Consider the following 14,815-nt stretch of genomic DNA (forward strand, 5'->3'; position numbering starts at 1 on the left):
CTGGACTTCTACATAGAGCGCTTCCGCCGACGTGCACGAGCTGAAATTGTGGAAAAGCAGCATCACTTGCCCCATAACCTCAGCCGTGCAAAACACAATGCCATCCACAGCCTCAGAAACAACACTGACATCATAATCAAAAAGGCTGACAAAGGAGTTGCTGTCATCATCATTAATAGGTCGGAGTATGAACAAGAGGCTACTAGGCAGCTCTCCAACACCACTTTCTACAAGCCATTACCCTCTGATCCCACTGAGAGTTACCAAAAGAAACTACAGCATTTGCTCAAGAAACTCCCTGAAAAAGCACAAGAACAAATCCGCACAGACACACCCCTAGAACTCCGACCTGGGGTATTCTATCTGCTACCCAAGATCCATAAACCTGGAAATCCTGGACGCCCCATCATCTCAGGCATTGGCACCCTGACAGCAGGATTGTCTGGCTATGTAGACTCCCTCCTCAGGCCCTATGTTACCAGCACTCCCAGCTATCTTCGAGACACCACTGACTTCCTGAGGAAACTACAATCCATTGGTGATCTTCCTAAAAACACCATCCTAGCCACTATGGATGTAGAAGCCCTCTACACCAACATTCCACACAAAGATGGACTACAAGCCGTCAGGAACAGTATCCCCAATAATGTCACGGCTAACCTGGTGGCTGAACTTTGTGACTTTGTCCTCACCCATAACTATTTCACATTTGGGGACAATGTATACCTTCAAATCAGCGGCACTGCGATGGGTACCCGCATGGCCCCACAGTATGCCAACATTTTTATGGCTGACTTAGAACAACGCTTCCTCAGCTCTCGTCCCCTAATGCCCCTACTCTACTTGCGCTATATTAATGACATCTTCATCATCTGGACCCTTGGAAAAGAAGCCCTTGAGGAATTCCACCATGATTTCAACAATTTCTATCCCACCATCAACCTCAGCCTGGACCAGTCCACACAAGAGATCCACTTCCTGGACACTACGGTGCTAATAAGTGATCGACACATAAACACCACCCTATATCCGAAACCTACTGACCGCTATTCCTACCTACATGCCTCTAGCTTTCATCCAGATCATACCACATGATCCATTGTCTACAGCCAAGCTCTACGATATAACCGCATTTGCTCCAACCCCTCAGACAGAGACAAACACCTACAAGATCTCTATCATGCATTCCTACAACTACAATACCCACCTGCTGAAGTGAAGAAACAGATTGACAGAGCCAGAAGAAAAGGAGTACTTGTGGCACCTTAGAGACTAACAAATTTATTAGAGCATAAGCTTTCGTGAGCTACAGTGAGCTGTAGCTCACGAAAGCTTATGCTCTAATAAATTTGTTAGTCTCTAAGGTGCCACAAGTACTCCTTTTCTTTTTGCAAATACAGACTAACACGGCTGCTACTCTAGAGCCAGAAGAGTACCCAGAAGTCACCTACTACAGGACAGGCCCAACAAAGAAAATAACAGAACGCCACTAGCCATCACCTTCAGCCCCCAACTAAAACCTCTCCAACGCATCATCAAGGATCTACTACCCATCCTGAAGGATGACCCATCACTCTCACAGATCTTGGAAGACAGGCCAGTCCTTGCTTACAGACAGCCCCCCAATCTGAAGTAAATACTCACCAGCAACCACACACCACACAACAGAACCACTAACCCAGGAACCTATCCTTGCAACAAAGCCTATTGCCAACTCTGTCCACATATCTATTCAGGGGATACCATCATAGGGCCTAATCACATCAGCCACACTATCAGAGGCTCGTTCACCTGCGCATCTACCAATGTGATATATGCCATCATGTGCCAGCAATGCCCCTCTGCCATGTACATTGGTCAAACTGGACAGTCTCTGTGCAAAAGAATGAATGGACACAAATCAGACGTCAAGAATTATAATATTCAAAAACCAATTGGAGAACACTTCAATCTCTCTGGTCACTCAATTACAGACCTGAGGGTGGATATTCTTCAACAAAAAAACTTCAAAAACAGACTCCAACGAGAGACTGCGGAATTGGAATTAATTTGCAAAATGGATACAATTAACTTAGGCTGGAATAGAGACAGGGAATGGATGAGTCATTACACAAAGTAAAACTATTTCCCCATGTTATTTCTCCCCCCACCCCACCCCCCACTGTTTCTCAGATGTTCTTGTTAACTGCTGGAAATAGCCTACTTTGCTTGTTAACATGAAAGATTTTCCTCCCTCTCCCCCTGCTGCTGGTGATGGCTCATCTTAAGTGATCACTCTCCTTACAGTGTGTATGATAAAACCCATTGTTTCATGTTCTCTGTGTGTGTATATCAATCTCCTCTCTGTATTTTCCACCAAATGCATACGATGAAGTGAGCTGTAGCTCATGAAAGCTTATGCTCAAATAAATTTGTTAGTCTCTAAGGTGCCACGAGTACTCCTTTTCTTTTTGCGAATACAGACTAATACGGCTGCTGCTCTGAAACCTAAATTTAACATGTGAACCTTGTAACAGAGACTTAGGGAACAAACAAATATTCCTTTACACAAGCATGTATTTTCCATTCTAATCTGTGAAAAAGAGGAAAAAAACTATAATTCTAAGAAAAATGAATCTTCTCCAGGTGGGCAAGAACATCAGAGGGTATTGGAAAGAAAATTCACAGATAAATAATCTGTACTGCAGGATGTGCAAAGCAGTACTCACCCCCAGGGAAGGGGTTGGGGGAGAGGGTTCAAATAATGTACATGGGGACTGACCACAGATAAATGCTGTGGTAGCATATTCTGAACAATAACAATAAACAAATAACACAAGTAGGTAGGGACAAAATTAGAAAGGCTATGGCACAAAACAATACCAAACTAGCTAGAGACATAAAGGGTAACAAGAAAACATTCTACAAATACTTTAGAAGCAAGAGGAAGACCAAGGACAAGATAAGCCCATTACTCAGTGAGGGATGGGTGGTGGTGGGGGGGAATAATAACAGAAAATGTGCAAGTGGCAGAGGTGCTTAATGACTTAATGACTTCATTGTTTCAGTTTTCACCAAGAAGGTTGGTGGTGATTGGACGTCTAACATAGTGAATGTCAGTGAAAATGAGGTAGGATCAGACACTAAAATAGGAAAAGAACAAGTTAGAATCATAGAATATCAGGGTTGGAAGGGACCTCAGGAGGTCATCTAGTCCAACCCCCTGCTCAAAGCAGGACCAATCCCCAACTAAATCATCCCAGCCAGGGCTTTGTCAACCTTAAAAATTTCTAAGGAAGGAGATTCCCCCATCTCCCTAGATAACGCATTCCAGTGTTTCACCACCCCCCTAGTGAAAAAGTTTTTCCTAATATCCAACCTAAACCTCCCCCACTGCAACTTGAGACCATTACTCCTTGTTCTGTCATCTGGTACCACTGAGAACAGTCTAGATCCATCCTCTTTGGAACCCCCTTTCAGGCAGTTGAAAGCAGCTATCAAATCCCCCCTCATTCTTCTCTTCTGCAGACTAAACAATCCCAGTTCCCTCAGCCTCTCCTCATAAGTCATGTGTTCCAATCCCCTAATCATTTTTGTTGCCCTCTGCTGGACGTTTTCCAATTTTTCCACATCCTTCTTGTAGTGTAGGACCCAAAACTGGACACAGTACTCCAGATGAGGCCTCACCAATGTCGAATATTGAGGGGAATGATCACATCCCTCGATCTGCTGGCAATGCCCCTACTTATACATCCCAAAATGCCATTGGCCTTCTTGGCAACAGGACACACTGTTGACTCATATCCTGCTTCTCGTCCACTGTAACCCCTAGGTCCTTTTCTGCAGAACTGCTGCCTAGCCATTCGGTCCCTAGTCTGTAGCGGTGCATGGGATTCTTCCATCCTAAGTGCAGGACTCTGCACTTGTCCTTGTTGAACCTCATCAGATTTCTTTTGGCCCAATCCTCTAATTTGTCTAAGTCCCTCTGTATCCTATCCCTACCCTCCAGCGTATCTACCTCTCCTCCCAGTTTAGTATCATCTGCAAACTTGCTGAGGAGTTAAAAATTACTTAGACAAGTTAGATGTCTTCAAGTCACCAGGGCCTGAAGAAATGCATCCTAGAATACTCAAGGAGCTGACTGAGGAGATATCCGAGCCGTTAGAGATTATCTTTGAAAAGTCATGGAAGATGGGAGAGATTCCAGAAGACTGGAAAAGGGCAAATATAGTGCCAATCTATAAAAAGGGAAATAAGGACAACCTGGAGAATTACAGACAGTAAGCTTAGCTTCTGTAACTGGAAATATATTGGAGCAAAAAAATTGCAAACAACTAGAAGATAATAAGGTGATAAGTAACAGTCAACATGGATTTGTCAAGAACAAATCATGTCAAACCAACCTGATAGCTTTTTTTGACAGGGTAACAAGCCTTGTGGATAGTGGGGGACGCAGTTGACATGGTATATCTTGACTTCAGTAAAGCTTTTGATACTGTCTCACATGACCTTCTCATAAACAAACAAGGGAAATGCAACCTAGATGGAGCTACTATAAGGTGCAAAACTGATTGGAAAACTGTTCCCAGAGAGTAGTTATCAGTGGTTCACAGTCACGCTGGAAGGGCATAACTAGTGGGGTCCTGCAGGCATCAGTTCTGGGTCCAGTTTGATTCAATATCTTCATCAATGATTTAGATAATGGCATAGAGAGTACACTTAAAAAGTTTGTGGATCATACCAAGCTGGGAGGGGTTGCAAGTGCTTTGGAGGCTAGAATTAAAATTCAAAATGATCTGGACAAACTGGAGAAATGGTCTGAAGTAAATAGGATGAAATTCAATAAAGACATACAAAATACTCCACTTAGGAAGGAATAATCAGTTGCACACATACAAAATGGGAAATGACTGCCTAGGAAGGAATACTGTGGAAAGGGATCTGGGGGTTATAGTGGACCACAAGCTAAATATGAGTTAACAGTGTAATGCTGTTGAAAAAAATCCAAACATAATTCTGGGATGTATTAGCAGGAGTGTTGTAAGCAAGACACGAGAAGTAATTCTTCTGCTCTCGTCCGTGCTGATTAGGTCTCATCTGGAATATTGTGTCCAGATCTGGGCACCACATTTCAGGAAAGATGTGGACAAACTGGAGAAAGTCCGAAGAAGCATAACAAAAATGATTAAAGGTCTAGAAAACATGACCTATGAGGGAAGATTGAAAAAAAATGGGTTTGTTTAGTCTGGAGAAGAGAAGACACAGGGGACATAACAGTTTTGAAGTACATAAAAGGTTGTTACAAGGAGGATGGAGAAAAATGTTCTTCTTAACCTCTGAGGATAGGACAAGAAGCAATGGGCTTAAATTGCAGCAAGGGTGGTTTAGGTTGGACATTAGGAAAAAAATTCCTGGCTGTCAGGGTGAGTAAGCACTGGAATAAATTGTTTAGGGAGGTTGTGGAATCTCCATCACTGGAGATTTTTAGGAGCAGATTAAGTCAGGGATGGTCTAGATAAGACTTAGTCCTGCCATGAGTGCAGGGGACTGGATTAGATGACCTCCAAGGTCCCTTCCAGTCCTATGATTCTCCCCAAAGCTGCATCTGAAGAAGAAAGGAAATCCAACTTGTAGTGCTTTGTGAGTGTGTTCACTGATGTCCATGTTGCTTCCTTACAGATTCATATGAAGTGCAAGACTGCTCTGCCCAAGAGGTTGCTGAACCCCTCAGGGAGCGGGCTGTAACATTATTTGGTGAATTCACTCCAAATGCTCTATAGGTTTCAGCAACCTCTGCCTTAATCCACCTTGTAACAGAGGATTTAGAGGCTTTCTTCCCTTTAAATGGAGAGTCATATAAAATGAAAAGAGCTGTGTTCTTGAGATAGATTTTAAGTACTTTTCTGACACCTAATTTATGACATTCAATCTCCTTGGGATGCTTAGATTAGGAGAAAAGAACATGGAAAAATGTATTTATTTCTGGAATAATAGGTCCAGACAAAGGTCCAGACAAAGAATTTGTCATTATAAAAAATTCATAGATGAGGCTCCATAGAAAATGCTCCAACTTCCAATACCCTCCTAGCTGAGGTGAGTGTTACTAAGAAAGAAATTTGGAGAGAGAGAAATTAGGCTGAAAAAATGTAGTTGTTCAAATGGTTGTTTTGTTAAGGGTCCTAGCACCAAATTCAAGAAGGGAACCTATGTATCACAAGAGGAATGAGTGAGACATCTCTAAGAATCTTTTCATGTGGCAATAATTACCTGTAACGTAACTGTTGTTCTTTGAAATGGGATGCAGACACATATTCCATGTAGGTATGCAAGTGCCCAGTGCACGAAAACTGGAGAACTGTGCCTATCAGTACCCATAAGGGTAGCACTTGCACCCTGTGGCCCTAGTCCCACCCTGGCTATATAAAGGTGGTGCTGCCCCAACCACCCTTAGTTCCTTTGTACCCAACATCCAGAGCACAGTCTCTGATACATAAGGGATGGGGGTGGGTTGTGAAATGTGCATTTTCATCACAATTTAAAGAACAGGTTACAGTACAAGTAAGTAACCATTCTTTCCTCTTTGAATAGATGCAGCCATGTATTCCATGTAGGTGACTCACAAGCAGTACTTGCAGGAGGTGGGCTATCTAACCAAGGACTGCAGGATTGCCTTTCCAAAGTTCACATCTGATCTGGATGCAATAGTGATGTGTAACGTATGTAGAGGACCAAGTGGCAGCCCTGCAAATGCCAGTATAGGAGTATCACTTTAGAAATGCCATTGATGTGCCTGGGCACTCATGCAATGAGCTTGCAGCCTATGAGGAGGTGCAATCTGAGGTACTTTGTATGCTGTCATGATATAGGAAGGTATCCACCTGGGGATTGTCTGCAGTGTGACTGCTTGCCCCTTCATTCAATCTGCATATGAAACAAAGAGACAAGATGAACAATGGAAAGATTTAGTTCTACCCAGGTAAACTAAACATTAGCTAAACACTAAACACTAAACGAAGCTAAACATTGCCTGATAGCCAACGTGTGAAGATGTTGCTCATCTGGGGCTGAATGTGACTTAGGGAAGAACTCTGGTGGGTAGACATAACTTGGTTCAAGAGAAATAACTTCAGATAAAAAACTTAGGGTGCGGCTGCAGGGTTACAGTCTTTGGAAAATTGTGTGTAAGGAGGCTCTGCCACTGAAGCCTGCAACTTGCACACACTCCTTGCAGATGTGATCACTACAAGGAAAGCAGTTTTCTGACACAGAGGGAGAAAGAAGTTGCCAGAGGCTCAACAAGGTCCCATAAGAGCAGCTAAGACAGCATTAAGGTTCCACAAAGGAAATACAGTAGTTCTTTTACCAGTGGATGGTTACAAGTGACTCATTTCAAGAGCCTCACAAGCATGGAGTTAAAAAACACTGACTTCTCATGGATGGGTGGATGAAATGCAGAAATCACTGCCAGATGACTCTCACTGAACTAAGTGCAAGACCCGAAGACTGAAGGTGCAACAGGTACTCCAAGATGTCGTGAATTCAAGGCACCTCTACCGAGTGGTCTGGAGGCCCAGGCAGCCTAGTGGTTAGAGTGCTTGGTTCTTGGCCCCCTACTTGGTTGTGGGCCCTCAGTCTTTAAGGAAAGGGGGGAAGGTAGGGGAACCTAGACCCTCCCTCTTCACCAGGTCCCAGTCCTGGACTACTTCCTACCAATCTGTTCTGTTTGGAGCATGGCCCCTCTAGTCCACTTAATTGGGTGGCCTGCTTCCTGTAGGGTCCTTTTGTACGCCTTGAACAGAACCTCATCACAATCCCAGGCTGCTTCAGGCAGTCGGCTGCACACTGGGGAAGCTGAGCCCCACAATGTCCCTAGGCTTCACAGTCTTAGTTTTCTTTGGTGCTGGACTCCACCAGAGTCTCCTGTGGTTAGGAGACAGAGCTTCCTCTCAGATGGTGGCATTGGCGGGTAGGTTAGGGATCCTCCCCCTCAGTTACAGAGGCGATTAACTCCTGCCCCTTTGCCAGTCATCACCAAACTGAGCCACACTTTCTTTTCCTCCTCCTTCCAGAACTGGCATTAACTGGTGATATAACGGGGTGGGGCTAGGTCGGCCCATAGGATCTCTTTAATCCCTGGTGACTGAACTCCCTGGGCTAGCAACCACATGGAGAACCGCTTCCACTTGGCCAAATAGGCCACACTGGTGGAGGACTTTCTACTATTAAGCAACTTTTGCTGGACTGCCTCCGAACATCATTCCTCCTGCTTCTCGTCATCTGACCATGAAGCATCCATGCCATGAGCACTGGATGCAAAATCTCACCGTGATGCTGAGTCAGGAGATTGCGATGAGGAGGAAGAGATATAGGAGGCTGTCAGGGATTCTGGGGTCTGAACCTGGCAGCATCAGCCTCTGGCAATATTGCCCAGAGGTTAAAGTCTGTGGGCCTGTGTGACAGGATGGACTAGATTCAGAGACCCCGTGCTGAAGGCCTCATGGCCCTGCATCACCCTTCCCCAGAGTAGAGCAGAGAGAAGTCCTTCTGACAGCCTAAAGTGGCTGCAGAGGAACAGCCAATCAGAGGGGCTCATGGAGCAGCCAATCCGGGCCCAGAAGGGCCTTATATAAAAGACAAGCAGCAGAGCAGAGAATTTCAATTGCTGTGTGGAGTTCAAGGAGTGAAGACTGGGTCACTGGCTAGCTGGAAGAGCAGCAGTACCGCAGACGGGACTGAAGCCCAGAGAAGGCTGCTGAAGTCTGGGTGCCTGGCTGGCAAGAAGAACGGCAGCACCAGTGGAAGGTCAGTGCAGGCACCCTGAAGCCCAGTGGGACTGAACACCAAACCTGGCCAGGCCAGCGAGGCTACCGAGATGGGCCCTGCTGGTTCGGTTGAAGACTGAGCCCAGGGAGGCCTGCTGAAACATCACCAGTTGTGGGTACCGAGATAGGCCCCAGCTAGGTGCTTGAAGAAGGCAGTGCCTCTGGGAGAAGCCTGAGAGCTATGGCCCCATACCAGGGCCGAGATAAGAACTTGGTCTGTATACTCTGGAAGGGGGAGAAACATATGTGGCTTGGCCGGAGGACTGTGTCACTGAAGACCCACCAAGAGAGCCATCAGCTGGGGGAGGGGAGGTTGTGCACGAGAGGCAGGTGCCACCCCGATATAAGAACTAAAAGCAAAATCAGGCTTACACCCAATCAACCAACCAAAGGGGGGGCCACCTGGGAGAGGTGGGAGCTGCCCCATGAAAAAGACTGATTGTAGGCATATTGGCCAGAGAAAGGGGGGCACCAATGAGAGGTAGGTGCTGACCCTGTTACATTCTGGTACCAGAAGTGGGATCTTCAGACTGATCTTGTCTAAAGGGGGCTAGGTTAGAATTAACTGTTTTACTGAAGCAAGCTTTTAACTGTTTTATTGTGTGAGGCCAGAGGCAGATGCTGAAGGAGGCCCAGAGCCAGAGGCCAGACAGAAAGCAGTAAGACCACAAAGCCAGAGCCAGAGGCTGAAGGGGAGCCGGAGCCAGAGCCAGTGGCCGAGGCAGAAAGCAGTAAGACAATGAAGCCAGAGCCAGAGGCCGAAGAGAGTCAGAGGCAGATGCAAAAGCAGTAAAACAACAGAGGCAAAGGCTGAAGGGAGCAAGAGCCAGAGGTAGCTGTGGAAAACAGACAAGATTTTAAGTATTTATTGGGCAGAGCCAGAGCCAGACCCCGAGGCCAAAGAAGGCCAGATTCAGAGGCAGAGGTAGCCCAAGAGCCAGAGGCTGAAGAGAGCCAGAAGCAGCCCAAGTGGAGTATGCCCTGACTGATGGGTGCAAGAACCACTGCCACAAGCCTGAAGGAGGAAGCATGTGGCAGAGTGGACTAGGTCCGGAGGCCCCCTGATGGAGGCCTCATGGTCCTGCATCATCCTTCCCCAGAGTAAAGCTGAGAGAAGTCCTCCAGGCAGCCTAAAGTGGCTGCAGAGGAGCAGCCAATCACAAAGGCTGATGAAGTGTGCTCCTCCTGACTGTTCCTACAGAATGGCTTAATTCCACTGAATCAGCATTTTCCAGTGGAAAACTTTTCCTTCTGAAAATTTTCAACTAGCTCTTGTCCATCTACACCTAAATTGGGTAGAGAGTAATGTCGGTTCCAGAGAGAGAGTAAAACCCACTCCCACTCCTCCTCTCTTTCCAGGCCCTCTGATTATTCTGTTTGCAGAGGCTTGGGAGTTCTCCCATTTCATAACATTTGTGAAATCAGCTCCTTGGGAAAAGCCCACATACAGCTGGTCCTCAGACTTCCTTTATCTCAGGAAAACCTAGCCACGTTTCCTAATTGTTAAATGGATGAATCATCTGTAGCCTGAGTTTTTCTTCCCTAATGTAAGCCCCACTGCTCTTCCTTTCTATTCTGGGTTTGATGTAGGTCTCACAACTGTGGGATTCAATTAGTTTCAGGCGTACAGAGAGATTCCCCCTCTGCAAAGGTGCCCATACCCTCTGCACCTTGTACTTTTCCTTTGCTGCTGGTTCCTTTCCTGATTATTCCCTCGAGGCTTGATACTTCTTGCATGTGTTGCAAGAACCACAGAACTTCAGGCCAAGCCATTAATCCCTTCTTATGTTAGCTCAGCAGTGTTTTTACACACCATCACACCCTCTCAGTTATTTCCTTGCTTGCAGAATGATCCTGGGCTCTGAAAGTCAGGTTTCATTCTTTCCTACTTCCAAATCAAAAGAGTAATAAAGTGTAAATTAGGCCCCCAGAGCTTCCTGTGCCTAACGGGTCTGCACAGGTGTAACTGATTGGAAATGTAGGTAACAATTCTGATCATTGAAAAGCCAGAATAGAATCCACCTTTCTGTCTACTATGCTGGCTCTGTAATGTTAACAATGCTTAGTAATTTATTTTAGTCACTGAAGTAAACAGACTTAACCGTTTAATCAGCTCTCTTAAGAAAGAGGGTACTATTTTTACCCAGTGACTTTTGAGAGTAGAATCACACTTGAAAAATATTTTTGGAACTGAGTTTAGGTGTAGTGAAAAGTGCCAGTTCTGAAGTCAAACGTCTTCATTTTTTTCTATAAAACACATGGAGAATGGGCAGTAGAGTATATAAGGTTTCCCATACTGCCACACTAGTGTTCTTCAAGTTCTCTAATGTGAGAAGGGAGTTTAGTCTTCATGATGATTTATTTTTTGACCTCTTTTTGAGATTGCCAACAAAATTTCAGTTAATGCCAGTTGTGGTGCTGTGTTTCTGAAGTGGATACTTGTCCACTGATAATTGGACTGAGACCAAACTAACTTCCTCTAAGTCACCAAAAAGCCATCAAATGATAATGATTTCAGTCATTATCAAATCAATCACCAAGAGATCAAAAGCTCCACGTTCCAACTCCATACCAACTAGTCTCCAAACAAATGGATGTATTTTTCCCTGACTGAAAGTAGTAGAGTATCTAAGCAATAAAATAAAAGAAATCATGTATGTTAAACATGTCAGCATGGCAAAAAGACCAAAATATTAACAGGAAGAGATCAAGCACTTACTTGACACCTGCAGAGAAGCTCACCACAGGATAGAAAAGTCCATCGACATTGAAGTTCTCAAACATTCCCTGTACAGGTTGCCCATTAATGCGGAATGAAATACTGGGCACCCCTAAATCCAAGCAGCAGCTAACTACGTCATCAGATGCCAACAAATGCTGATTGACAGACGCTACAGCTCGGGGAACTCGACCTGATGAGAAAGGAGTTAGGGGAGAAAGGCTTTGAACAATTTCCTGTATTTAAGGGGTTAGCAACAGAATAGCAACTATACCGACACAAATATTTTGACAGCCTCACAAGCTATTTCAAATTTATTTTCTTTCAGACATGAAGACATAACCTTGTCTTCATCTGCTTTGTGACTGTTTTGCTTTAAGAGACAGACAATGAGCTACATTCTCTAGACTGATAAGTGGCAGAACAGTGCGTGAACTGAGCAAATTGTTTGAGACCTTCGAAGCTGTTAGCAAAAAGGAATATGCTCAGCTCAGGCAATGTGTGCTCATACCATGACCTAACTCAAAAGCCTTTGCCTGTATAAAGCTAATAGTGATTGGCAGATAATTTTAATACCTACTGCCCAAGTACTTATTTCTTATTTCAGTTATTCATGAAATATCAGAGTTCCCACTGCATTATAATTAACTTCATTCATATACAGGATTAGATATTTATAGGGATAATGAGAGCATCTGCAGTTAGAGGACTAAATAAAATTAGAGGGAATATAAACACTCATACTTCCAAGTAACCACAAAAAATGGTTACTTACCTTCACAATAACTGTTGTTCTTAAAGATGTGTTGTGCACATATATACTCCATTTCAGGTGTGTGCACACCCACTGCACTTGAGTCAGAGATGTTTACCTGGCAGTACCTCTTGGGGCGGTGCATGTGCCCTGTGAATCTATACCCTCAGCTAGAGGCACGAAAAGAGCAAAGTCACATGACCTCTCATTTCTTTTAAAATCAATGATGTCAGACCACAAAGGTGGGTTCATGGAAAATATATGTGCACAACACATCTTGAAGAACAACAAATTACTGTATAGGTAAGATACCATTTTTTTCTCCTTCGATTGTTTGTGCACATACATATTCTACTTCAGATGATCCCAAGCAGTAATTCTTTAGGTGGTGGGAATTAGAATTATTCTTAAATAAAGTCAGAAGGACAGATTTTACAAAGTCAGCATCAGCTCTGGAAGCTCTCATAGCATAATGTTTGGTGGCAGCTATATAAGTTTCCATGATGGAGATGTTAAATTAAAAATGCCACAGAGGTAGCCAGATCATAAAAAGTCGTGATGCAAAGAGTTGTCCATTTCTGGATCCTATGTGCAGAAACTGCCTGACCTCTCATTCTCTTCTGTTTATGATAGAAACAGTTTTGGAGATGATCACAGTCCCATCAGCATAGAAAGAGTCACACATCTAGTGTGTGAAGTGTCTTCAACCTTATGATTATGAGGCTTTGGAAAGAATTTCTGTAGATTAATCAATTGATTAAAATGTAAACCCAATACCATTTTTGTCAGGAAGTTAGGGTGACGTCTTAAAGGAAATTTTTGTTTATAAAAGATGGAGATCCCATCATTGAAGCCTTCAACTCTTCCACTCTTCTAGCATATATTAGCACTAAAAAGAACATTGTCTTTGCAGACAGCTGAAAAAAAGAGCAGGAGACCAGTAGCTTAAACAGTGGTCCCATGAGCCTTATCAATATCAAGTTAAGATGTGTTAGCAAATAGGAGGATAAACCCCCAGGTAAATCTGTTAAAAATCTTCCAGCCATGGGATGCAAAAAGAGCAAACATCCTTCAATGAGAAGGTGGAATATAGAGATGGCTGCCAAATGAACCTTTATGGAGCTCACACAGAGGCCTGCCTTCAAATGCAATGTGTATTCCAAGATACTGTGAACCTGTGTTTTTGATGGTGGAGCCAAGTGGCCCAGAGAGAAAATCTCTTCCATTTTGCAAGATAAGTTACCCTAGTGGAAAATTATCTGGTACTGATGAGAATATTTTGAACCTGTTGAGAGCAGCCCCTCTCCAATGGGTTTAGCCATTCAACATCCATGCTGTAAGGTGGAGACTGAGAGGGCTAAGGTGGAGAACTTGGCCACAATTCAGTGATAGTAGATTGTGTATAAGAGGTAATGTCACTATAGTCTGGATCAAGAGCATCTGGAGGTTGTCTTGGCCACTTGGGGATATAAGAATCATCCTTGCATATTCCCATTTCATCATTTTTGAAAATCCTTATTTTATTTTAATATTTAACACAACAAAAAGGCAAACTGGCACATTTGAAGGACTAAATTAATACGTTTTTTCAGCAATACTAACTTGTGTGTCCTAAGATACCAAGAAGCTTGGTTTAATATACACTTGGCATTAAGGCATTTAACTAGGATCTTTAGTTAAATGAATCCAAAGCAATAACCACTCCCAAAAGCGTCTCTCCCAGTTTATTCCAAGAGTCTTGTGTAAAACCTGAAACTGCTTTCACAAGAGCAGTATCTACTGCAGTTGTTGACCTCTACAACATTCTGGACCAAGATTTTATATCTTTCTAGAATACAAATGGAAGCACTCTCATAATTTACATTAAGAATAACTCAGGACAGTGAAGTAAGGATAAAGTTGGTTTAATAGTACTCACTGAATACGCTATTTGGTACTTTTTGCCATTTTTTCATGGAATAATTTATTCAACATGTTTTTCCTGCAGTATTCTAAATATGGGCAACCCCACAAAAATTCCTCACCATTATTTCCACCATCGGAGATAAGTTTATATGACAGAAGCATAAAAAGTAAAATGGATATGGAAGCATGCATGTATGTATTTTATATCATAACACACAAAAACATACATTAAAAAACATTATTAAACTGCAAAGTCAAGCACACAAAAGGTCATAAATGTCAGAATTAAGGTTGTACAGGCAACCCTATTTCAGCCCCCTTGTGAGTTTGCATTATGGTAGAATCTTTAATTATATGATCACATATTATTTTTCCCCACTTAGCATTCCAAGAGTCCTTAGCATTATAGAACACTTTTATCTGGAAAAAGGGTTAAATAGTGAGGTTGCAACATTTGCAGATGCTATAAAACTACTCAAGACAGTAAGATCCAAAGCAGACTGCGAAGAGCTACAAAGGGATCTCAGAAAACTGGGTAACTGGGCAACAAAATGGCAGATGAAATTCAATGTTGATAAATTCAAAGTAACACACACTGGAAAACATAATCCCAACTATACATACAAAATGATGGGG

General features: G+C 43.4%; 1 protein-coding gene across 1 annotated transcript in view; it reads right to left on the reverse strand.

The window, feature by feature from the left end:
- The window catches only part of RYR3 (ryanodine receptor 3), a 529,369-nt gene that overhangs the window by 366,789 nt on the left and 147,765 nt on the right, over positions 1–14,815 (reverse strand). The window contains exon 19 of the mRNA XM_043516837.1: positions 11,521–11,713. Coding sequence (XP_043372772.1) covers positions 11,521–11,713 — 193 coding nt within the window. The remainder of the gene's footprint in view (positions 1–11,520; positions 11,714–14,815) is intronic.

This window comes from Dermochelys coriacea, chromosome 6 (assembly GCF_009764565.3).
Source record: "Dermochelys coriacea isolate rDerCor1 chromosome 6, rDerCor1.pri.v4, whole genome shotgun sequence".
Lineage (NCBI taxonomy): Eukaryota > Metazoa > Chordata > Testudines > Dermochelyidae > Dermochelys > Dermochelys coriacea.